Genomic DNA, 23,281 nt, shown 5'->3' on the forward strand with positions numbered 1-23,281 from the left:
CTTGCAGAATTACTATTGTTTTTCTCCATTTGTACCTTGAGCACAGATAAGGGATGCAGGGGTCGTCTGTAATATTCAACCTCCTGAGATGTATGCATAAGCCGTCATTGTACCAGTTGACGCATGCACAAAATCACACCACTGCAAACAGTAAGGGGCTGAGACAGAGGCCTTTTCCTGCTTCCTCCCCCGCAAAAAAAACCCCAAAAGTAGTCTTTTGCTTGGGTTCAAAAGGATGGCAACTGCTGTGCATTTTATTTGAATTTTTCTCTCACCTTTCCAGTTTGCTCAAGGCAGGGTGCAAGAGAACAATATTATGAAACAGGATCATACACACACATAGCAATACAACATCATAAGCAACAGTATAGGGTAACAAGCATAAAATACTATAAAACAGAAAACATTAAAACATCCCAAAAACACTAAACCAAGATCTTACATCAACTATAAAACCAGTCTCCATAAACAGCTCTACTAAAATACCTAACTTTTATCAAAGTGTAATACAGCAAATGTTTAATCAATGAACTAGTAAGCATAAAAGGTTTCTAGAAAATATAATTTTGATATTTTGACAGGTTATTTAATTATTAATCCTGAGGTTATATTCAAGATGAAAAAAGACGAGAATTAGTGAAACCATGAATGATCCCCACCATTAATAAAATGTATGTTCTGGATTTAAAAGGCTTTGCATTATCAGATCACAGGAGATGGGTCTTTAACATTAAACATCTGGAGACTTAAAATCCATTACCTAATATCATAATAGCAGATCCTCAGTGAATCTTTTCAGACATGTTTGTTTTGACATATGGATCCTCACTGAGCATCAAACAAGAGAAGATCTAGGAGGCTCATCCTGAAGCAGAGATGACTGAACAGATTCGCCCTCTTGTAAAAAGCAAAGTATAAATTCCTCCTGTAGACCTTTACTAAGCTCAGCCAGTGCTATTTTGTATTTCAGTGCTGGTGGGGCAAGAGGTCATTATCTGTTTCCCTAATTTTAGAAGGGGGCACCTGACTGAGGTGCAGGACCTGGGGGGGGGGGGGGGGGGGAGGATAACTAAGTGTTCCTGCGCCTGTTTCTGCAGGTGACCATTTTATGCCATTGCTTCTGGCTACACGCTAGGAAAGCAGATTTCCAGTTGGTGGGGGCAGGCAGAATCTGATTTTTGTTCGGTGGCAGCTGGATGAAAGACCTTGTGGGCTGAAGTTTTCAGCATTTTTTTTTTTCTACAACAGCAGCATCGACACCAGACCTGTTTGTGGCTCCTGATGGAGTTGTCCACCTCAGTGTTAAAAATCAGGATACTGGGAGCATGGATATCCCGTGATCGGTAACGAAGCACCACTTTTTCTTAACTCTGCCTATAACCACAGTATAACTCCCAGCTCATTTGCACAAATAATATAGGCTCTGGGGTATCTTCTCCCATAACGGGCCCTTTCCAGCATCAAACCAGGCATTTTGATACAATTTAAGCCAATGAGAAACTTCAGCCAGAGCCCACCCAGCTTCATGCAAAAGTGGTTTTGAGTCAGACAAAGCCAAAAACTGCTAAGGTGACAGGAGCAAGCTAAACGCTGCTCAGGGATGACTTTACTTCCTCAGACGCTGTGCATCCCACTGCTGGCTGTGGCAGCTTAGCATCCTTTAAACTTACGCTCCTGTTTCATAAGACTACAGCAACACCTACTGGTGCAGGGAAAGAGGCCTCTGCTTCTAGTCCTGCTCGAAAAAGGGAGACACACATCCAGATGCATTTGTTCCTCACGTAAAAAGTAAGAACTTCATTTTAAATCGATTGTCATTCATTTTATTAAAACAAGTTCCCTGCTCATTGTAGAAGACTGCTCGTGTGCTACAAAGATAAAATCTTTGGTCAGGGTTTTATTGCATACACGTGTTTTTTCTAAACCACAGCCCCTCCACCTCTGCAGACCTTGTTCCACAATCTGCCTAAGAGGACACATGAGATAAAAAAAAAAAAATGGACAAGACATTTATACGATTCAGCACATTTACAAGTTTAACGCACAAGTGTGGACAGGATTCTGGAAATAGCAGATGCCCTAGATTTTGACGCTTCTCGTTTCTTTTTCCTTCTTATTCTGAGATTTTTAATCTATTTCCACTGCTTTTTAAAAAAATAAGATGCACTATAAAAAAAGGTATTAGGACTACAATGAGCATACTTCCCAGGGTCACTTTTCAGTAGTCATTCAAGAAAGATGCGACCTCAGGCCATGGCATGGCTTTCCTTGCACCCTTGTGTGCCATAGTTATAAAAGCTCTTACAGTAGCTACAAACGCAGGAAAAGAAACAGCCCAAGGTCCAAGAGTAGCGAATTCCCTTTCACTGCCCATTAAGTTTATGGCAAGGGCCATGAGCAGTATGGGGAGAGAACAGGCACTAAGGTGACTAGACCAGGGCAACTTTACTGGTGGATCCCAAAACGGGAAGTGCCTTTGTGGCCCACCCTGAAAATCAAAGTTTCAAAAAAAAAAAAAAAAGTACACATACCCCACCAGAGCAACATAAAACATTTGCAAAATACTTATAAGCAAACAGTTCTCAAATTGCCAGCATTCGAACTATGAACCACAGGCAGGCGCTACTTTATTAAATGGTGAGATTCCTAATATATGAAAGGCTAGAGAACAAAAAGTCAGTAAACTAAAAATTCAGCTTTAAAAAAAATAACCACATCCCCTACATATTTGCAATTGCTGATCCCAGGACATGGATGGAAGGTAGTGTGAAATATGGGGCAGGAGCCTATCGTAGCACCCTCGACCTAGCTCCAGGCAACACAGCTATATAAAGTTCCTTTCACTTCCACCACCCCCAAAATTCAAGCATCCTCCGGGGCAGAAAATCCTCAGTACAACTTCAGCAGGAATATGGCTCAAAGCAGGTAACATCTGCCAGCAGCGAGAGTTCAAAGAAAGGAATCCACCTCCACACCTACCTAAGAAAATTATAAACTAGCAAATAAGGTCTTCAGGTGCACCCTAAGATTTTTCAAAGGCATAGAACTTGATTTAAAAAAAAAAAAAAAAAAAAATGTTGTAATATTTCTTGAAAACACACACAAAAAAAAAAACAAAAAAACCCTTTGGTTTCATGTGCTCTGCGAAGCTCCAGATTAAAATGAAAAGATTTTTTTACAAAATTTAAGATCTATATACAAAAATATAAGATTTTTAGCCCTTCAAGCACATTGTTTTCCAATGATAAATATTCATACCACCAGAATGTTAAATTTATTCCCATGATGAATGTCCCATGACCGCCAGGAAGCTGAGTCACGTGCTCCAGAAGTTAATACTATCACGATATACGATGTCTTAACACAATGTTGTTTTCTCCAAGTTCTTAGTCACTCAAAAGTTAACCTTTTGCCTTCAGTCAAGACAGTGCAGCGCGACCTCATCCAATGCATTTTTAAGCTGCCTTTCCATTGGCCAAGGGCTTCCCAATATACCAATTACTCAGTGCAATCACATGATTCTATCTAACCAATCACAGTACCTTTAACCACCATTGTTTTTATAAATCCTTTTCCTAAGCTATAGTTACCAGTCTTCCCAGTACGTTGCTCCTGTTAATTCCCCAGTCAGTCAATGACCCCTGCCTGCCTGCCACATCCTCTTCCCTCCCCCCCCCCTTTTGCATTAAGCACACACCATCCATGTGACTTTCACACTGGACAGATGGTGGTCACCTAGGTTGCTGATCTGGACCTTGAACCCAGAATCCATCACATCCACGGCTTTTACTGATACTCCCACGGGGCCCTGGGCACTCAGCCCAGAGACCCCCAGTGTAACTGCAGGCTCCCTCAGTAGACGGTGGGGGAAGATGACTTCACGGACGTGCGGCCAGCCACAGTTTGCTATGGTCTCACAGAATGTCTCCACTTCTCCAGAGAAACCTGCCAGGGGAGACAAAACACACACATGTAAGATTGTTCTTTTACATATTTCATGTTGTAGTGTTTAGGTTTGCATATTAGACCTGGCTTATCCATAATCGCTCCATGGTGAGACCGCACCTTGAATACTGTGTACAATTCTGGTCGCCGCATCTCAAAAAAGATATAATTGCGATGGAGAAGGTACAGAGAAGGGCGACCGAAATGATAAAGGGAATGGAACAGCTCCCCTATGAGGAAAGACTGAAGAGGTTAGGACTTTTCAGCTTGGAGAAGAGACGACTGAAGGGGGATATGATAGAGGTGTTTAAAATCATGAGAGGTCTAGAACAGGTAGATGTGAATCGGTTATTTACTCTTTCGGATAATAGAAGGATTAGGGGGCACTCCATGAAGTTAGCATGGGGCACATTTAAAACTAATCGGAAAGTTCTTTTTTACTCAACGCACAATTAAACTCTGGAATTTGTTGCCAGAGGATGTGGTTAGTGCAGTTAGTATAGCTGGGTTTAAAAAAGGATTGGATAAGTTCTTGGAGGAGAAGTCCATTACCTGCTAATAATTAAGTTGACTTAGAAAATAGCCATTGCTATTACTAGCAACAGTAACATGGAATAGACTTAGTTTTTGGGTACTTGCCAGGTTCTTATGGCCTGGATTGGCCACTGTTGGAAACAGGATGCTGGGCTTGATGGACACTTGGTCTGACCCAGTATGGCATTTTCTTATGTTCTTATGCAAGTGTCCAGAGCTGGCAACCGGTGCAAGCTTTAAGCCAAGCAACAAGAGCGCACAGCTGCAGCCAGAGCTGTCATCTTGCAGTGCATTCCAGACCAACTTCAACGCAGCTCTGTCTCTAAAGATCTTACAGTACCTGAATGTAATCCACTTTGAAGTGTCAAAGCGGAATATAAATAAATAAATCTGTTGAATGTGCTATTACTGCTTTTAAAAAAAATTAATTTATGGAACACAGAGCTTATCGCTAAGCTTGCTCTGCTCACCTGTCTCTAAAATCCTAGAAAATTCTAGTCTTCTCCAGCCAGGGGATGAAAACATCCAGAGTTTCACTAAACTCTGTACATTATGCAGAATATTGGGTGCCACTCTCTTCCAGAATCATGTACTATCCTGAAATCTGCATTTTATAGGGCACCCTGCTCCTACTAGAAGCTGGCGGAAAACATAAGCATGAAGTGAAAGGTGGTATCAGGGCGCCACCCTGTGGATAATGTATACAGGGCAGTGTCAGCAAATTCTCTTCACGGAAAGAGAGGTAAAGGCATAGAATGGTCTTAGGGAGGTGGTGGAGACCACTGTGGTAACAGAATTCAAGAAAGTTTGTCATAAACAGAGGATCCCCAATGGCAAAGATATGATGGGAAGGCCAGAGATCAACTGGGTCTATGGCTTTGTACCAGGAATGATAGCGGGCAGAAAAGATGGGTCTAAGGGTCTTTATCTGCTCCTATTACATGACATTGGTGGTTGAAGCAGAGTTAGGGGATGCAGTACTGCACAGAACTCATCCTTCACTCTTTCAAGATCAAAGACAAGACGAGATGCAATAAGCAGAAAACAAAAGGGCAGATGAAGGAAACATGACAACATAGCATTACAGGAGGCCCAGAGCGTAGGCGAGTTGGTACCAGCAGACTACAACTCCCTGCAAACCAACGGGTCAGCGACGGCACGTTGGTGATGGCCAAGTACTGTTTAGCAAGGCTCACGGGGAAGATTATTCCAAAGTTTGGCAGTAAGACACGGAGGGCACGAGAGCCTGGGTGCCGAATTGAGTATGGGAACTTTTATGCTCATCTATCCTGAGGGGCAGAGAATCAAAAATAAAACCCGACTTGGATGAAGAGTCATTTCCAGCTGGGATATTTTTTGTAGTATGCGCAAGAATAACTGGGCAGACTAGAAGGGCTGATGGGACTTTTATTTTTCCTGCCCTTGTCTACTATGTACATTTAAAAACAAAAAATCCAGCACCCGTGGCAATGACTTGCTCCCTTGGTGTGTGTGTGTGTGTGTGTGTGGGGGGGGGGGGGGGGGGTAATCACAACAGAATTAAAATTAGTAAGAGCTCTAGAGCGATGTATGTAATCCATGCCGGGGTAGTAAGCGCCCTCTGTGTGAAGCGTGCACTGGCTGCTTGCCATGCAGTTCCTGGTTTGTGATGTGTCTGCCTGCCCATGCTTTGTTTATGGCACTTCAGCTTTCACTACTGTCCGTCAGTAGGCACTAGATGTCCCTCCCCAAAAAGGATCAAGGAAGCCCTGATGTAACCCTGAAGAGCGAGCCTTCAGATGACCAGTGCACGAAAGACGGCCACACACACACACACACACAATGCTGGGATTTGCTCTCACACTGCCGGAGGCTGCTCTCCATCTCGTCCAGCTTCTTCTTCAGATGTTGCAGCTCCTGTTGCACAGCCCCAAGCACTTGCACGTTCTGACTCGCCACTCTAGTCTCCACCTGTTAAGAACATAACAAAATATTTTAAACACACATTAAGTGTGAAACTCTAAGAGAGACCCTGGGTCAAAGACATAGAGGATGAAGCCTAGAGAGGAAGAGCTGCCCAGAGCTGTTATAATCACTGCAAGGGCAAGGGTCTCATTCCCACTCGCAGAGCATCACGTGCTGCTCACAGAACAACCGTGGGCCGGCCAAGAGCCTTGCTGTGTTCCAGGAAGATGTGACGCTGCTTAGGCAAGGGCAGTGCAGATTGCAATATACTAAAAGGAGTTGAAAATGAGGATTCCCCCTTCCCAGTCTCTGTACAGGGCATGGAGACAGATGAGGGGAATGGGGTAGGTGAGACCTCTCTGGGAAATAAAAAAAAAAAAAAAGGGCCAATGAGATCCCACTGTGTCTGCCCTGATGGGAAATAAAAATCAAAACAGATGAGGGCAGGCCCAGTGGCTCACTTCATAGCACTGCAGTGCGATGGCATCATTTTCCTGCGTCTGGAATAAAGTAGCATTAATTGCCATGTTAGCCCACTTGGATATGCAGAAATACCTACGGCGCTGGATCCATTCTTTCTAGGTGACGATTCAGAGGAAGAGATACAAACTCCCTTCCCGATCAGCTTAGATTTCAGACTGATGTAAAGGATTTTAGAAAGCAGTTAAAGCTGATTTTGTTTAAAGAAACATTTAGTTGATGGCCATGTTTATGTATGATAAGAAAATTGGTTCTTACCTTATAATTTTCGTTCCTGTGGTACCACGGATCAGTCCAGACTCCTGGTTTTGGAAGTGCTAGAGCAAACTGACAAACTAAATAGGAGCAAAGCACTGGGACTTGATGGTATTCACCCCAGAACTCTAAAGGAACTCAGATATGAAGTTGCAGACCTACTCCTGGTAATCTGTATCTTATTATTCAAATCTGCCATTATACCTGAGGACTGGAGGGTAGCCAACATAATGGCAATTTTTAAAAAGGACTTCAGGGGTAATCCAGATAACTACAGACTGATGTCAGTGCTGGTTAAAATTGTGAAAGCTATTGAGAACAAAATTACTGGTCATATGGATAAGTCAGCATGGATTTAGCAAAGGGAAGTTGTGCCTTATTGATCTAATAGAATTCTCTGAATATGTAAATCTGTTTCCCCCAATCACGGTGCCATGGCACACTGGTGTGCACCAAGGAAAGGTCATCACTGCCTGATGCTTAGATCCAAGCCAGTACCTGGGTTCTGGCCTCAGCATGACACCAATGATGGCTCTTAGGAACTCCTTTCTGAGAACAATGTGTAATCATGCATGCATCTTATTCCCAACTCCAGCATGCGGCCTGGAGAGTGCTAATGTGCAGCACGCAGAGCACATCATCCCCTCTTCAGCCTCCTCCTTTATTTCCAGGCTAAGCAAGATGGGGGCAGCATGCAAGGAGCACTGGATGCAGCAGCAGTGAAGGAGTTTTAACAGCCACAAACAGCTGCAAAAGGTAACTAACTAAACTAGCTGTCTGCACCACACAGACCTCTCTCTTCTGCACTTGCAAAAGAGAAAGCTGGTCGAACAAGACAAGCTCATGTGTGTCTTTTTTTCTCTTCCAAATTTTAAAACAAAAGGAGGGAGGAGGCACTGATGAGGCTTTCACTGCTTCTGAAGCACTTCTTTTGGCCATGAATCCTTTCCATGTCTGCACGGCCAGCTCTGGAGAATGATGTGCCACACATTTTTTTTTTTTTTAATGTACATGCACCTTAAGCTTGAAAAGGTGGGGAAACACTGGTTTAAAATCAGCTCGTGGATACGAGTGAGTAAATCAAACACTGTATTTGGATTTCAGAAAGCATTTCAAAGTCCTTCATGAGAGGCTCTGGAAATCAGAAAGGTATGGGATAAGAGGCACTGTCTTATTGTGGATTGGTAACTGTTGAAAGAGAGGAAGCAGAGTAAGCACATAAGAGTAGAACTAAATGACCAGTTTCCCCCAATGGAAAGAGGTAAACAGTGGAGTGTCCCAGCGATTGGAACTGGGACCAATGTTTAAATTTATCCATTAATGATCCGGAGCAATGAGTGGTGCGATCAAATCTGCAGATGGATAAATATTCTTCAAAATCAAACCTGAGCAAACTGAAGATTTGAGTATCAAAAGTTATTCAAGCAAGCTTTCCCAGACACAATTTAATGACACAATCCAAGGACTCCTCTAAAACATCCAGCCATTAATCATGCCATTTGCACATAACTTGTAATTTGACTTGTATATCGTTTAACCATTTTATTCTTTCCTATTTCTTCCTCTTCACCAAGTTTTGCTACCCTTGTTAATTGTAACTGTACCTTCGGTCACCTCAGTTCTAGTTTGATGTATTTAATGCACTCCCGTTTCATGTAAACCAGCAAGATATGTTCTCATGATTGCCGGTATATTAAAACCTTAAATAAAATAAATAAATAAAATAAAATGGCAGATGAAATTTAATGAGGACAAGTGTAAAGCAATGCACAGAGGGAAAAATAATCCTAACTATACATGCACAATGCTAAATTCCATATTAGAAGTCACTACCGAAGTCGAAAAAGCAAATAGAGCATTATGAATTATTTGAAAAGGCAGAGAATAAAGCTTGAGCTTTCTGCATATAATGCCAGCAGTGCATGCAAATGTATCTTTTCAAATGGTACCTTGTTAACCGCCTAGGAATGTTAATAGGCAGTATCCAAATTTTAAATAAATATACCTTATGCATATTTATTACAGATATCACAAAAACCAGACCAGTTTGTGGCACTTTGAGGATCGAGTTGCCTACTCCTGTATGAATTGGTAGCAGATTTTAAACATATTTTCTGTCAATGCACAATTACCGTACTTTTCGATCCACAAAACGCACTTTTTTCCCCCAAAAGTGGGGGAAAATGTTTGTGCGTCTTATGGAGCGAATATAAAAAAAAAAAAAAAATCCCCATCCCAGCCCTTTAAAGTTAACTACAACCCCCACCCTCCTGACCCCACCAAGACTTGCCAAAAATCTCTGTGGGTCCAGCAGGGGTCCAGGAGAGATCTCCTGCACTCGGGCCGTCGGTTGCCAGTATTCAAAATGGCGCCGATAGCCTTCGCCCTTACTATGTCCCAGGGGCTACCGGTGCCAAAATTACAGACCCCCATCATTAAATAAAATGCTAAAGCTATACGCTTAACAGCAGCCATCTTGTGGGCCGTCCATTGCTCCTACCATGTGACAGGGTCCAACCAATGGCACCAGTAGCCCCTGTGACATAGTAAGGGCAAAGGCTATCTGCGCCATTTTGAATACTGGCAACTGACGGCCCGAGTGCAGGAGATCTCTCCCAGACCCTCGCTGGACCACTAGGGGCTTTTGGCAAGTCTTGGCGAGTTGTAGTTAATTAACTTTAAAGGGATGGGATTTTTTTTGTTGTTTTTTCCCAACAAAGAGGACGATAAACGTTTTCTGATCCGGGGAGTGGATAGAAATGGCCCTACCCAGACCCGGAAATGAAATGGGGACCAAAAAAATATTGTATTGCCTCCCCTAATTTGCTCCATAAGACGCCCAGATGCCCAGGAACAGAGTCGGTTTAGCATACCATTATTTATTTATTTATTTTCCCCACTCTGAATCCTAGGTGCGTCTTATGGAGTGAAAAATACGGTAAGCTGTTGAATTTGATGCTGGAGGATGTGGTCGAGGTTAACAATGTAGCTAGATTAAAAAAAAAAAAAAAAATGTATTGGACAAGTTTCTGACCCTGCACGGCAGCCTCTCAACAGCCCTATCCTTTTTGGTGGAGCGGGGGAGGGTGAATCCAAAAGGTCTCCAAAGTCCAAGACAGGGCCTTGTCTCATCTGAAGCCCAGCACGGTGCCCATGAACACCATGCTATCACATCTCACTAGGACCACCTGAATTTTAATCATATCTCACTGCCTCCTCCACAGAGATAACCTCGTTACATCTTACTTTCAGGAGCGGTGTCCATTTCTTCAAATTATGTTTACTTCTGACGTATTTCAAATGGAGTTAAAATTCCTGCTCAGTGCAGGCTTCCCGCCCTCCCTCCCTCCCCATTCCATTCGTCATCTTCTGTCGCCGTACCAGCGCCCTTCACATATCTCCCAAGGCTGCGTGAATTCTGTCAATCGCCTCCGCTGGGGACGATTCCAGGCATGGTAAAGGAGCGTTTCCTCTCAACCTCCCTCCATTTATTATTTTTTTTAATTGGTTCTGCAGACCAACAGTAAATACCAGAAGAATAAAATCCACCACCACATTTTAAGAGAGGAAGATAAGATGTGAGAAATTTGCATTTAAGATCTGTAATCCGTGCAACGTGCCTCTGGTGCATATTTATTACTATCGTAAGGCCCATGCTAGATAATTCAATGCCCTGATCTAGAGTAGCAGGAAAAACACCCTACCCCACTCTCTCGGGGTATGCCCAAGGAGGGAACCAGGGTCACAATGAGTGGCAGCCATAGGAATCATTTTTCCTTTCTTTTCTCTTTACTTCCAATGAAAAAACAAACTTGCAGCAAGCACGATGTCTAATAAACACGTCTAAATACACACATTCAAGCAATTCACTTGTCACCAAGAGCCAACTTTACCACTCTGCCTACATGGGCAAATATCCTGGGGCAGCAAACTGCTGCTGCCATGAGCTCCAAAGCGGGAGGGAAATGGAGTCAGGGAGGGAGGAAAGGTGCAATCACTGATGGCACCTAAGGGCGACACAAAGCTAAATTTGTCACTGCCCTTACCTGTACCACGCGAGCCTGCAGAATGCCAAGGGCAGATTCCAGGTCCACTGCCTTGCCCTCCAGTTCTCTGCGTTGATCCGCCACCTGGCGCCGGACTGAGCTCACCTCTTCCACCGCTGCTGACTTCTCCTTCTGCAGCTGCTGGATCAGCTCTCTAGAAACACAGGAAGGTCACAATTAAACTGCAGCAAATACTTGAGCAAATAATGAATTTATTAAATTTAAGACTGTCACGGTACAGAGGTATGTGCAGGTGGTTTACTATTGGATGTCAAGAAAGCTGCTTCAGAATGAATCCTGCACTCAATCACCACTGGAAGCTACAATTTTGCACAGTATTTTAAAAATCAGTCTTCTTAAAATAACTTTAAAGTAGTGCTTGAATATGACTAACCATACTTATATAATACAGGCCGAAACAGAAAAACGTGCGGGAGAGCCGGCGAGCTCCCGCTCTCCCGACATGCGCACAGGCCACTCTTCTGGGCACGCGATTCAGAAAGCACAGGTATGTAGATTAGGGCCCGCGGTAAAAAGAGGCGCTAGGGACACTAGCACGTCCCTAGCGCCTCCTTTTTGACAGAAGCGGCAACTGTCAGTGGATTTGACAGCCGACGCTCAATTTTACCGGCGTCTGTTCTCGAACCCACTGACAGCCATGGGTTCGGAAAACGGACACCGGCTAAATTGAGCGTCCGTCTTCCAACCCGCGGGCAGATTTTTAATTTTTTTTTTTAATTTTTTTAAATTTTGGGGCCTCCGACTTAATATCGCTATGATATTAAGTCGGGGGGTGTACAGAAAAGCAGTTTTTTTTCTGCTTTTCTGAGCGCTTTCCCGGTGCCGGCTGAAATTAACGCCAGCCACTGACATAGAACAGGATGGCAGACAAGGACCATCAGGTGCATCCAGCCTGCCCCATGGTGCAACACCACAGACGCCAGCCAATCCCCAGCCTCCCTCCTCACCACCTTTCCACTAGAGATACTCTGTGTTTCTCCCATGCTTTTTTTTTTTTTTTAATTATTCAGTTACCCTTGGAGCACAGTTATATAGATAAGAAGCCTCTTCCTGATATTCTGCGAGTAAGGAACTCAAATATTCTTAATTAAGCTTGCAGGAAAGGCTGTAATGGTTTGACCTGCTATACAACAGGAGTCTTAATCTCTGCTCATCAGGTGATGATACCACCACTATGCAGTTGCTCCTTACCGAAGCTCTTCCAGCTGCTGAGAGCTGGAGCTCTCTCTTGTTTCTTTCAGGGCAGTCATTAACTCTTCCGTGTCCTCCAGCTGTGTGCTCATATCCTCGAACAGTCGTAGGGTCCGATTTAGACCTGCATCCAGCACTACCATCCTGGCTGCCAAGGAGGTCATGCCCTCATTGATTTCTTTACTGATCACTTCCTGCTTCTGCTGCAAGTCCTGCAAGCTCTGCTGTGTTTGTTCCAGGGTGTTGAAAGATTTGGAGAGTGAATTGGAGATCTGAGAAATGTTCTCTTTTAGTTGAGAAGTGGTCTCCAGAACATCAACCATGGTCTGCCCCATCTTCTCCAGATCCACAGAGTCCTGATTCGCCACTTTGCTCTGGAGCAGATCTAGGTCTGCCCTGGAAGGGAATTCCTTCCTGATATCACCAAGGCTACGTCTCACCTCTGACTGCAAGGCAGATAGTTTAGCAATGGGATCAGAGGAAAGGACCTGCTCTGCAGCACTGGTGGCTTTCTCCAGCTTCTGCTCAGACAGAGTCTGGGCCACTTCCATGTCGGTCATTCTCTGTCCCAACTCCACTGTGCTTAGTACCTGGAAAAGCAAAGGATCACAAATTCAGCACTACCACATCAAAGTGCATGTAAGGTTGGCTACGCACGGTCAAGTCCATTTTTTTTTCAGATATACAATATGCATCAATCCCAGGCACAGCCCGCCACTCTCTAATACTCTTCTCCTTTAATACCCCCAGACACTCTTCTACTCTAAATCGTCGTCAGTGTCCCCATTCCTTCTACCCCCCTCTCCTCAGTGTGCCACAATTCCACCCCGCTTCTCCCTCCTACTGTACCTGCTCCCGCAACCCATCCAGCCCCTGAAGGCGGCTCCGTAACAGCTGCATCGAGTCCCCAAACTGTCGCTGAGACTCCCCTTGTCGAGAAAGCAACCAGCCTTGCGCTCCAAGCCCGGCAGCCAACAGCACGAGCAGGGCCCAGACCATCGCTCCGGGGCCCTGGCCCGGGCCCGGCCCCGGGCCTCGTTCCTCCTCCTCCGCCTCTTCCTCCTCAGCCTCCCTCGGAGACTGCTGGTGCAGTGGCACCGCTGGTCCCTTCCCCGTCTTCCGCCTCGCCGACATGGCGAACCTGACCAGACCGGCTTGGCTGCCTCCCCTTTATATTCCCAAAATTAAAAAAAACCCCAAAACTCCCAAGCCTTGCAACTTTAATTCATTCCGCTGCTACTACTACCGCCGCCGGCTCCCATGAGCACAAAATAAAACAAAGCCGACAACTTCGGATCCCTGCCTGCCAACTGCGGGAAAAGAGCCCGCAAAAAAAAAAAAAACTTCAACAGCGCGCGGCGCCGGAGAGGAGAGGGCGCAACTAATGACGCACGCTCATTGGGCAAAAAGGTTTTCTTTAAACCAATGAAGAGGCTCGGCAAGGTAGGCAAACGCTAAGCCAATGAGCAAAGGACACAAGGATCAAAGACCGGACCGGGGGCGTGGAAGAAAGGGCCGTAGGTACCCATAATGCCTCTGTCTTCTCCGCTGTCGGCAGTGATGTCACTGCCAATATGGCCGTCTGCTTTTCTTAGTGCTGACGAAACTACGACAGCGGGATGAAAGAAGATCGGATCTAGGCAAAACCAGTGGGGATCGGTAGGGCAGAGTCCAGGCATCGGCTGGCGATCGCTTCTCTCTCCAGCGGGATACCAGATCCGAATCACATCCTGAGCCTTGATGTCCTTTCTCACACGTTCTCCTCCACACGTATTTGAGTTATATTCCGCCTTTCAGACACTGCAAAGCGGATTATATTCAGGTACTGAAGGCATTTCCTTATCTCCCGAGGGCTTCATTTACTAAGCATTTTTTACATAGAATAGGAGAAAAGCCTTAGAAAATCAGGTCCTAAGTTTGTACCTTCACGTCAGGCCTCTGATCTTAGTTTCAGAAAAAATTAGTACCGATTCTTTCTCCAAGTGACTTTAAATTATTTGGGGGGGGGGGCTGTATCTAGAGTGATTGCCTGCCTATAGCTGACATTAAGACCCAGATAAGCCTGTTCTTAGGCCACGTCTGCAGTCATCAGTAGATGGTGTGAAATCACCTGCTGGGAAGTGGAGGGAGCTCAGAGAAGAGGTACAGAAGGGAACACCACTCCTCTTTAATTCAGGGCAGTGAAAAGTGTTTGTTCTGTCTAAAATGCAAGTAAAACCCTTCTGCCTGGCCCTGAATTAAAGGAAAGCTGTACAAACCCAGTGGGGAAAGCAGCAAATGGATGGAACATGAAACCAGATGCTGAGGAACCTAACCCCTTTGTTGGATGGAGACGTGGGTCTACGTCAGTTAAATCAAACACTTTGTTTCTGTAAACTTGGATCCAGACATGTCGCAATAGGCTGTTTAGGGGAGGGTTAATTAAAAATAATAATATTAATAATAGCATTGTGAAAGAAAAGTGTTATTTTGATGTGGTTTTAAACTACTGTATTTTTCGCTCCATAAGAGGCACCTGACCATGAAACGCATCTAGGATTCAGAGCAGGAAAATTTAAAAAAATAAATAAAGGTGTGCTAAATCGGCTCTGTTCTTGGGCATCAGTGTGTCTTATGGAGCAAATTAGGGGAGGGCATAACATTTTTTTTGGTCCCCATTTAATTTTCGGGTCTGGGGAGGGCCATTTCTGTCCGCTCCGTGGATCAGAAAACGTTTGTTGTTCTCTTGGAAAACAAAACAAAACACCACATCCCATTCCTTTAAAGTTAATTAACTACAACCCCTCCCCTCCCCTCCCAAGATTTGCCAAAAGTCCCTGGTGGTCCAGCGGGGGTCCGGGAGAGATCTGCACTTAGGCCGACTGTTGCCAGTATTCAAAACGGTGCCAATAGCCTTCACCCTTACTATTTCACAGGGGCTACTGGTGCCAAAATTACAGATCCCCATCATTAAATAAAATGCTAAAGCTATATGCTTAATGGCAGCCATCTTGTGGGCTGTCCATTGCTCCTACCACGTGACAGGGGCTGACCAATGGCACCGGTAGCCCCTGTGAGATTAGTAAGTGCAAAGGCTGTCGGCGCCATGTTGAATACTGGCAGCCGATGGCCTGTGTGCAGGAGGTTACTCCTGCTGGAACACCAGGGACTTTTGGCAAGTCTTGGGGGGGGGTTGTAGTTAATTAACTTTAAAGAGTTGGGATGGGGTGTTTTTGGTTTTTTTTATATTCGCTCCATATGACATACAGATGTTTTTCCCACCACTTTTGGGGGGAAAAAAAGTGCATCTTATGGAGCAAAAAATATGGTATAAATGCAAAATTTGTTTACCTACCGTGGTTCTGTTTCTGAGTGAAATTTTGCTTTGGCAGGGGGAGCTTGGGATGGAAGAAGCAAGTGAGCAGAGTAGCGAGAAGGGAGGAGATTCAGCACCAGCCCAAGAACCTCCTACTGCCATCTTGGACTCTGCATCTACTGCCGTCGGAGAGGCTGCACCGTTGGCTTCTACTGAAGATGGTGCATCGCAGACAGCTGCTGATTCCAAAATGGACACAGAGGAGGAAGCAAAAGAAAAAGTAGGTTTCTTTTCAATTGTTCCAAATTAAATGGGGCAATTTGGAAATTATGTTTTGATGCAAAGTCTGCAGGTACTTTTAGCTATGGGCTTTGCACCAGTTTCCAAAAGGAAAGTGGCAGCTTTTCCCTTTGAAAATTATCCAGGGAAAAAGTACCCATGGATATTTGCATCTGCTTTTCCAGCAGGTGCTGTTTCTAAGGAAAACAGTGCACACAGTTTTAAGAATGCAAAACTTGCATGTTGTTGCATTTCCTGCCTTAATCCCGCCCCTCCCCCCAGAACTCACTTCCTCAATGTGGGCAATTTTCAAAGCAAACCTGGGTACATGGCTTCTGAAAATGCCCTCAAAATATTTGGGGAAAGATGCCAGTCTGTCAGCACTGGTCACTGAGGTCATCCATTTGTCCCCATAGCAGGTACAGGCCAGATAATAGTCTAAGCATCTCCCATGCTGTCTTTTAGCCATGTTATGGAGGGATTACCTATTGGGCAAATGTTCCCATATTGGGGATAAGAATGACTTACAGGTATGTCACAGGACAGGGCTCCAATGTGGCCATTCAGTCAGGAAAATCAGGAGCAGAGCAATTTAAGGCTGCTGTTAAGCATATAGCTTTAGCATTTTATTTAATGATAGGGGTCTCTAATTTTGTTTCAGCTTGAAAGTGGGTTACCTCCCCAAAAAATGTTGGGAACCCATTGCTCAAATGAAAAAAAAAATCATTTTTAAGCTGTTCTAAGTTTTCAAATTCTCTGTTGAGATGGTCAGTGGACTGGAAACTGACTTAAGACCAACAAAGCACTTTACACAAATTCCAAAAATGGTTACGGTCCTTGGTCAATACTGACTTGAAGTGGATTTGAATCTGAGGCCTAGAGGTGAAACAAACTCATTTGTTTTCCTTGGAGAGAGGAAACAGAACACTGATGTTGGCTCACAGAAGATGCCTGGAAGACTGTGGAGGTTTTAGCTGCTGTCTGCTTTCTTTCTTAAAAATCACCCTTTAGCTGAACAATGATATTAACACTACAAAGGAGGGTGTCAATAGAAATTTTCTCAGTAAGAACTAATAATTAACAATTGCAGTGATCATGGCATAATGTGCTGTAGGGCTCCTGTAAACTGTGTATTGGTTAAAGACAGGACTTGACTCTTGTCCCAGCAGGTACTGACACAGGAGGCCCCTGAATCTTCCTCAGCCTCGGTGGTGACGACGACTGTGGTGGCGGCGGCAGCAGCAGCAGTCACAACAGCGGCGACGACAGCAGCAACAGAAAGAAATGAAAAGGAGGATTCTGCATTGCAGTCATCCCAAGCCAAGAAGATGAAAATAGAAGTAAAAGAAAAGAAAGAGAGAAAGCAGAAGGTGGATGAGGATGAAATCCAGAAAATGCAGTGAGTGTATTTTATTTCCTAGTCTTGTCGGATTGGCATGCTCTGTGTATTTTCTAGGTGTCACCTTCCCAGTTAACCTAGGCAGGAAGTTTGCTGTTCAAGCTTCTCCTCCTCTCCTGCAGTGAGGCCTCACTGCAGGAGAGGAGGAGAAGCTATTGCTATCACACAGGACCCTGTGGAGGCCTGGAATTGTCACCCACCCGAGCTGGTGACATGGAAGATCAAGCCTGCCCCAGCTGTTGGCTGCTGTGACTCTGCCTCCTGCCTGCAGAGATGGATCATTCCTGGGCAGGTGATGAGAAAATTAGCAGATTACTTTTGTTTTTTTGGAGGGGGATGGATGGGTTGTAGAGATATTTTGCTAAGTTGCTATGGAGTTTTTAAGGGTGTGTTTTGGTAATTATATTATTCCGGGGTGAAAGGGAGTATCTGGTTATGCTTTTATAATTTTCTTCTCTCTCTCTTAGTGGAAAGATGGGATAAGTATGTGTGTTTGGGGTGGGGGAGTTTAGTTTGCAAATCCGTTCCTGCCCCAGTGTGTGAGGAGGAATCTGATTGTAGTATGGATTTTGTATTAATGTATTTCCGTTTTATGATGTTTGCCGATTTTTGTATCGTAACACACGGGTGCGGGTTTTGCCTGCAGAAAGGCATGAGTAAACTCAAGTGTTTACTGCCTCCGCATTGTTGTATATGCTTTATTTATAATCTTATCATTTTTGTTTCTCCATTGTATTTATTTTAAATATTTATTAATCACCTCCCCAAGCCAGAGAATGCCTTAAGCAATATCCAGAATTAAACCATAAAACCACAAGAAGAGATGGATAAAATTTGACACAGAAACAAAACAAAATGCACCAAAAGAAAGAAACATCTGTTTTGTTTTCCCCTTCTTGCAGGATATTGGTTTCTTCCTTTTCTGAAGAGCAGCTGAATCGCTATGAAATGTACCGTCGCTCTGCTTTCCCTAAGGCAGCCATCAAACGGGTAACGGTCACCTTAATCAGGCTCCCACGCACCCCAACTCCCACTGCCTCTGCGAAAACTGCTGCAAATCCCTAAAGATGTGATTCTGTCTGCCAGGCCCCTGCTCTTCCTCCTATCACAAGCAGAGAGTCGTCAGTTACAGCAAATATCTCAGAGCATTGAAATTGTAAAAGCATGGAACAAGAGAAATCTGAAGTTTCCCTTTGCATTACGTGTTGCATAGGTAGGGACCTTCACCTTCAGTTTTTATTTTATTTTCTCCTGGAATTTATCAGTGTTTATTATAATAAACAATTATAAAATGCACCGATAAATTGCAGGGGAAAGTACATTCAAATGAAGGTCCCTAAATGGAGGAAATCACAAATCTACATATTTATTCATTCTAAGTTTTTTAATACTATGTCACAAGCTAGCATATTAGCTACATCCATATCCAGTGCCATCATTGCATTGATCTGATATTGATTGGAAATTGGTAGAATCGCCTAGTCTGTAATGCTATCCAGTCAGGCCTGAATTTGCTAGTTAGGCCCACTAGGGCTGTGCCTAGTGGCAGAAATCTGGGGTGGGGGGAACAGCAGGTCTTCTGATTTGCTGCCTTCTAGCTGAGCTAAAACTTTCTCAGCAGAGAGCTTCAGATGCAACCGAGAGGGAAGCTTCCTGCTTCAGCCCTTCCCCTCTAGGGCAGCCTGCAAAGAACAGGAGGGATGTGGGCGTAAGAGTAGAGCAGAAATAGCAAAGAAAAATCCCTCTGTTCTCTAATGCAGCACCCTCTGATCATTCAGGAAGGGGGTGAGCCTGAAGCAGACAAAGTAAAGGCAGATCATTTTTGAGGGACTGAGAGAGAGCACTGTGGGGGTGAGGGGAAGGGCTGGGGGGCACATGTTTGTGAAGGGAAAACCAGGTGGGGGTAGTGCTCTGTAGGTGAGAGAGAAGGGGTTAGTGCCGGGTGGAAATGTGTTCACCAGATTGGGTGGGAGGTTAGACAGGGGGTGAGGATGCAAGGGGAAACAGAACTGGAGCTTGGTAGGGATAGGGACACTTCCTTCCATATCAGGTGCTACAACCCAAGAAAGAGATCTAGGTGTCATAGTGGATAACACATTGAAATCGTCTGTTCAGTGTGCTGCGGCAGTCAAAAAAGCAAACAGAATGTTAGGAATTATTAGGAAGGGAATGGTGAATAAAATGGAAAATGTCATAATGTCTCTGTATCGCTCCATGGTGAAGACCGCACCTTGAATACTGTGTACAATTCTGGTCGCCGCATCTCAAAAAAAGATATAATTGCGATGGAGAAGGTACAGAGAAGGGCTACCAAAATGATAAAGGGAATGGAACAACTCCCCTATGAGGAAAGACTAAAGAGGTTAGGACTTTTCAGCTTGGAGAAGAGACGACTGAGGGGGGATATGATAGAGGTGTTTAAAATCATGAGAGGTCTAGAACGGGTAGATGTGAATCGGTTATTTACTCTTTCGGATAGTAGAAAGACTAGGGGGCACTCCATGAAGTTAGCATGTGGCACATTTAAAACAAATCGGAGAAAGTTCTTTTTCACTCAACGCACAATTAAACTCTGGAATTTGTTGCCAGAGGATGTGGTTAGTGCAGTTAGTGTAGCTGTGTTTAAAAAAGGATTGGATAAGTTCTTGGAGGAGAAGTCTATTACCTGCTATTAATTAAGTTCACTTAGAGAATAGCCACTGCCATTAGCAATGGTTACATGGAATAGACTTAGTTTTTGGGTACTTGCCAGGTTCTTATGGCCTGGATTGGCCACTGTTGGAAACAGGATGCTGGGCTTGATGGACCCTTGGTCTGACCCAGTATGGCAGGTTCTTATGTTCTTATGTTCCTCCTCCCTCACCTGCAGTTTGGATTCTCTCTCCCAAATACTGGAAGCTCCCTCCCCTCCCACCTATTGATCTTAGAATCTCTGAACCCCCTCCTACTCTCTCCTTCCTTTAATCAGTCCCAGAACCTCCCTCCCTTCCTCTGTCCCAGATTCATGAGTCTTCCCCGCCATCTCCCATCCTTGCTATCCCAAATCCTCTCCTCCTCCTCCTCTGCCCTTTCCTCCTCCTTGCCCCATCCTCAAGATCTTTCCTGACCTTGTATTTGTGATTTTCTTTTCCTCATCCAATGATAAAAACAAACTTATACAGACACAAGTTTGGAAAACTACTTTATTTTTATGATAGGATGGAAATGTTTGCCAATGTGCATCGGAATTTTCTAATTTTTTCACAGAATCTACTCTTGAGCTGCTGCAGTAAACTGTGGGGCTGTGCCTTGGATCTTCTGTTCCCTGTTGTCCAACCTTACCATGGTGGGGAGTACCCACTGCACCAAAAGTGCCTAATGGTGACACAAACCTAAATCCATCACTGTTTCCAACAGACGCAAGCTTGCAGAAGTCCAAACCTTGAGGATGTAACTAGTCTAGTGATAACCTAAAAGAAATGTATTTTAATTGCTACTTCTGTGCATCCCCTCCCGGCTTCTTTCCCATGAATTTATAACAATGAGATAAGTCTGTGCCTTGTGGTCTGGATGTTTTATTACCAGCGCACTCACGCCACCCCCTCCCCGCTCCTGTCTCTGATTTTGAAGGTCACATAGTGAATTGGAATTCCCCTCTGCCCACAAAGGTGCAGAGAGGATCTTTTGCGAGCTCTATGCTGAGAGACAGGCCCAAGAACCACAGATTCCAGCCTTTGCCATCGGTAGGAGAGACCCCGGGCACATTCAGGTGTATCTCAGGTTGCATTTCTTTACAGTCGCCCTGAATCACATCACTTTTGGGCATGGTGAGGTTTGCTAAAGAGTTTCACACTTTTAACAGCTGAAAGGCCCTTGTGCACCTTGTAGCGCATTTTCCTGTATAATAAACATTTCCATTGATTTTTTTTATTTTTTTTTCTATCTTTGAAGCTGATCCAGTCCATCACAGGCTGCTCCATCTCTCAGAATGTGGTCATTGCCATGTCTGGAATTGCCAAGGTCTTTGTGGGAGAAGTAGTAGAGGAAGGTGGGTGTCCAGTTTTGTTTTAATGCCGGTGGGGGATTATATCATTTTATGGCTTTGGTTTTTTGCTGATGTTTGAAAGGACAGAAATTGTTTTCTCTGGGTTCTGACACTTGCTGTTTTGTTGTTTTTTTTTTCTTCTCTCTCTCGGCTGCACTTACCGGGTCCCTGTTTCTCTGTAGCCCTGGATGTGTGTGAGAAGTGGGGGGAGTCGCCACCTCTTCAGCCCAAACACATGCGGGAAGCTGTCCGCAGACTGAAATCCCGAGGACAAATTCCAAATTCAAAGCACAAAAAAATCACCTTTCATTAAAGTGTGCTGGAGGAAGAGTTCGGTTTGTTCAGTGTAATGTAACAGTGGTGCTGGGACACGCAATGCAGTTTATAACAGATATTCCTGTACGGATGCAGCGTGCAGAGAAATTCAGAGCTCATTTGTCTCCTACACAGCACTAATGAAAGTGAACAGGATAAGGTCAGAAATGGCGCCAGGAGGCCATTTATGTTTTCTAGGGGAGTCAGAGATCCAGAATGTCCTGAACATGCAGTATGTTGGCTTATCATCCACTTATGGTTTTTTGAGTTTGGTTTACATTTGATTGTACACCACCTAAAATTGCAGATGGTGCAGTGTGTATGTGTATATATATTATGTATTTTATAAATAAGGGAAAGGAGAGAGAACTTGAAAAAAAATCTGCAGATCAAAGTAAGACTTTTTCTGAGCTTCTGTATCTCCAGTTGAACTGACCATTTTAATTGGCTTTGCCCCAAGTAGTTGTGTGTTTGTGTTGGAAAATTTTTAGACCAGCCGCTGTGGGGAACATGCTGTACAGATTTTCTGTTCTGTATTAGTGAATTTTTTTTCTTTTCAATAAAGAAATTACAAACCAGCCCTTCACTTAAAGGAAAACATTTTTCGTAAGAAGCTGCCATTTTTCTGTTAAAAATTGTGTTTTTCTTAATGTTTTACCCCTTCTTTTCTTTTGGGAGAGTGGGTCAGTGTGGCTTTCCACGGGAATGTTCTGAAAACACTCAAAAAGGCCCTTTCCAAACAGAATATTTGGTCAATATTCAAAAAGCTGTGTGGCCACCACAACTCACTAATTTTCTGCTGTATCTAACAGGCTAGGTTTGCTGCTGAAAATGTTCCTAAATTTTGACCAGCTTGATGTAGCATAGCGGTTTCATCAGCTAGTCCTGATTTTCAGTGCTAACTAGCTGAGTTAAAAAACAGAACACATAATAAAGCCACCCAGCATTTTAAAAAGGGTTCAGTGCCTTGAATCCTTCCCCTCTCCTTGCATTAAAGGGTCAACCTTGGACCCCTTGCCCCATCCCCCTTCATTTACAAATTGAAAATGAGCCACATACTGCACAGGCAAGGTTCACCTCCTTGGCCCTCATTTCTCATGTATGCTCTCTGGGTGTGTTCCCTAAAATATGCCTTACTGCAGCAGCAACCAATCAGCATACATGGTAGGGCACTTTACTATGGGCCCAACTGGGCCACACTGCTATCCTAACAGCTGTTGCTTGTGTGTGTGGCAAAACATGCTCTTCTGGGACCCCTGCTATGATGATATGAGATGGGAAGATGGAGAGGCTTGAAACTGAGATCACTGGGTAAATACTGACTATGGGGGTAGGAGCATATACTTTGGCAAATAGACACACTCCCTTCAGTTGGCTAGAGTGGGAAGCCAATATCAATCCTGAGGGCCTTTCTTGTAGTGGTATGGGATATACTCCCTCTGCCCATAATACTTGTGGGATGCAGCAGCCCACCTTCTTATGGGACCCTTGGTTACCAAACTAATGAGCAATTTTCAAACTACTGAGGCTGTTGACCATGCTAAGCAAAAGGC

General features: G+C 44.3%; 2 protein-coding genes across 2 annotated transcripts; one reads left to right on the plus strand and one right to left on the minus strand.

The window, feature by feature from the left end:
• Window positions 1-236: 236 nt before the first annotated feature.
• LOC115074012 (centriolin-like) lies at window positions 237-13,752 on the minus strand. The gene is made up of 5 exons (XM_029573078.1): window positions 13,266-13,752; window positions 12,417-13,006; window positions 11,205-11,358; window positions 6,321-6,429; window positions 237-3,945 (listed from the first exon to the last, which is right to left on the minus strand). Exons 1-5 carry the CDS (start codon window positions 13,548-13,550, stop codon window positions 3,686-3,688), a joined length of 1,398 nt encoding a protein of 465 aa, XP_029428938.1. The 5' UTR covers window positions 13,551-13,752; the 3' UTR covers window positions 237-3,685.
• A 1,766-nt stretch (window positions 13,753-15,518) lies between these two features.
• Window positions 15,519-22,314, plus strand: TAF11 (TATA-box binding protein associated factor 11). The gene is made up of 6 exons (XM_029573621.1): window positions 15,519-15,570; window positions 15,788-15,991; window positions 17,157-17,389; window positions 18,292-18,379; window positions 21,320-21,416; window positions 21,596-22,314. The coding sequence occupies exons 2-6, from the start codon at window positions 15,800-15,802 to the stop codon at window positions 21,724-21,726; spliced, it is 741 nt and encodes a 246-aa protein (XP_029429481.1). The 5' UTR covers window positions 15,519-15,570; window positions 15,788-15,799; the 3' UTR covers window positions 21,727-22,314.
• Window positions 22,315-23,281: the final 967 nt, after the last annotated feature.

The sequence above is a fragment of the Rhinatrema bivittatum genome, chromosome 12 (genome assembly GCF_901001135.1).
Source record: "Rhinatrema bivittatum chromosome 12, aRhiBiv1.1, whole genome shotgun sequence".
Classification (NCBI taxonomy): Eukaryota; Metazoa; Chordata; class Amphibia; order Gymnophiona; family Rhinatrematidae; genus Rhinatrema; species Rhinatrema bivittatum.

Bases quoted from the DNA above. Each gene is read 5' to 3' on its own strand.
- LOC115074012 (XM_029573078.1), bottom strand. From the start codon at position 13,550: ATGTCGGCGAGGCGGAAGACGGGGAAGGGACCAGCGGTGCCACTGCAC. The intron at 11,359-12,416 runs GTAAGGAGCAAC...CTGTGTTTCTAG, and splicing joins CAGCAGCTGGAAGAGCTTCG to AGAGCTGATCCAGCAGCTGC. The intron at 6,430-11,204 runs GTAAGGGCAGTG...TGTTCTTAACAG, and splicing joins TGCAGGCTCGCGTGGTACAG to GTGGAGACTAGAGTGGCGAG.
- TAF11 (XM_029573621.1), top strand. From the start codon at position 15,800: ATGGAAGAAGCAAGTGAGCAGAGTAGCGAGAAGGGAGGAGATTCAGCA. The intron at 17,390-18,291 runs GTGAGTGTATTT...CCCTTCTTGCAG, and splicing joins GATGAAATCCAGAAAATGCA to GATATTGGTTTCTTCCTTTT. The intron at 18,380-21,319 runs GTAACGGTCACC...CTATCTTTGAAG, and splicing joins CTAAGGCAGCCATCAAACGG to CTGATCCAGTCCATCACAGG.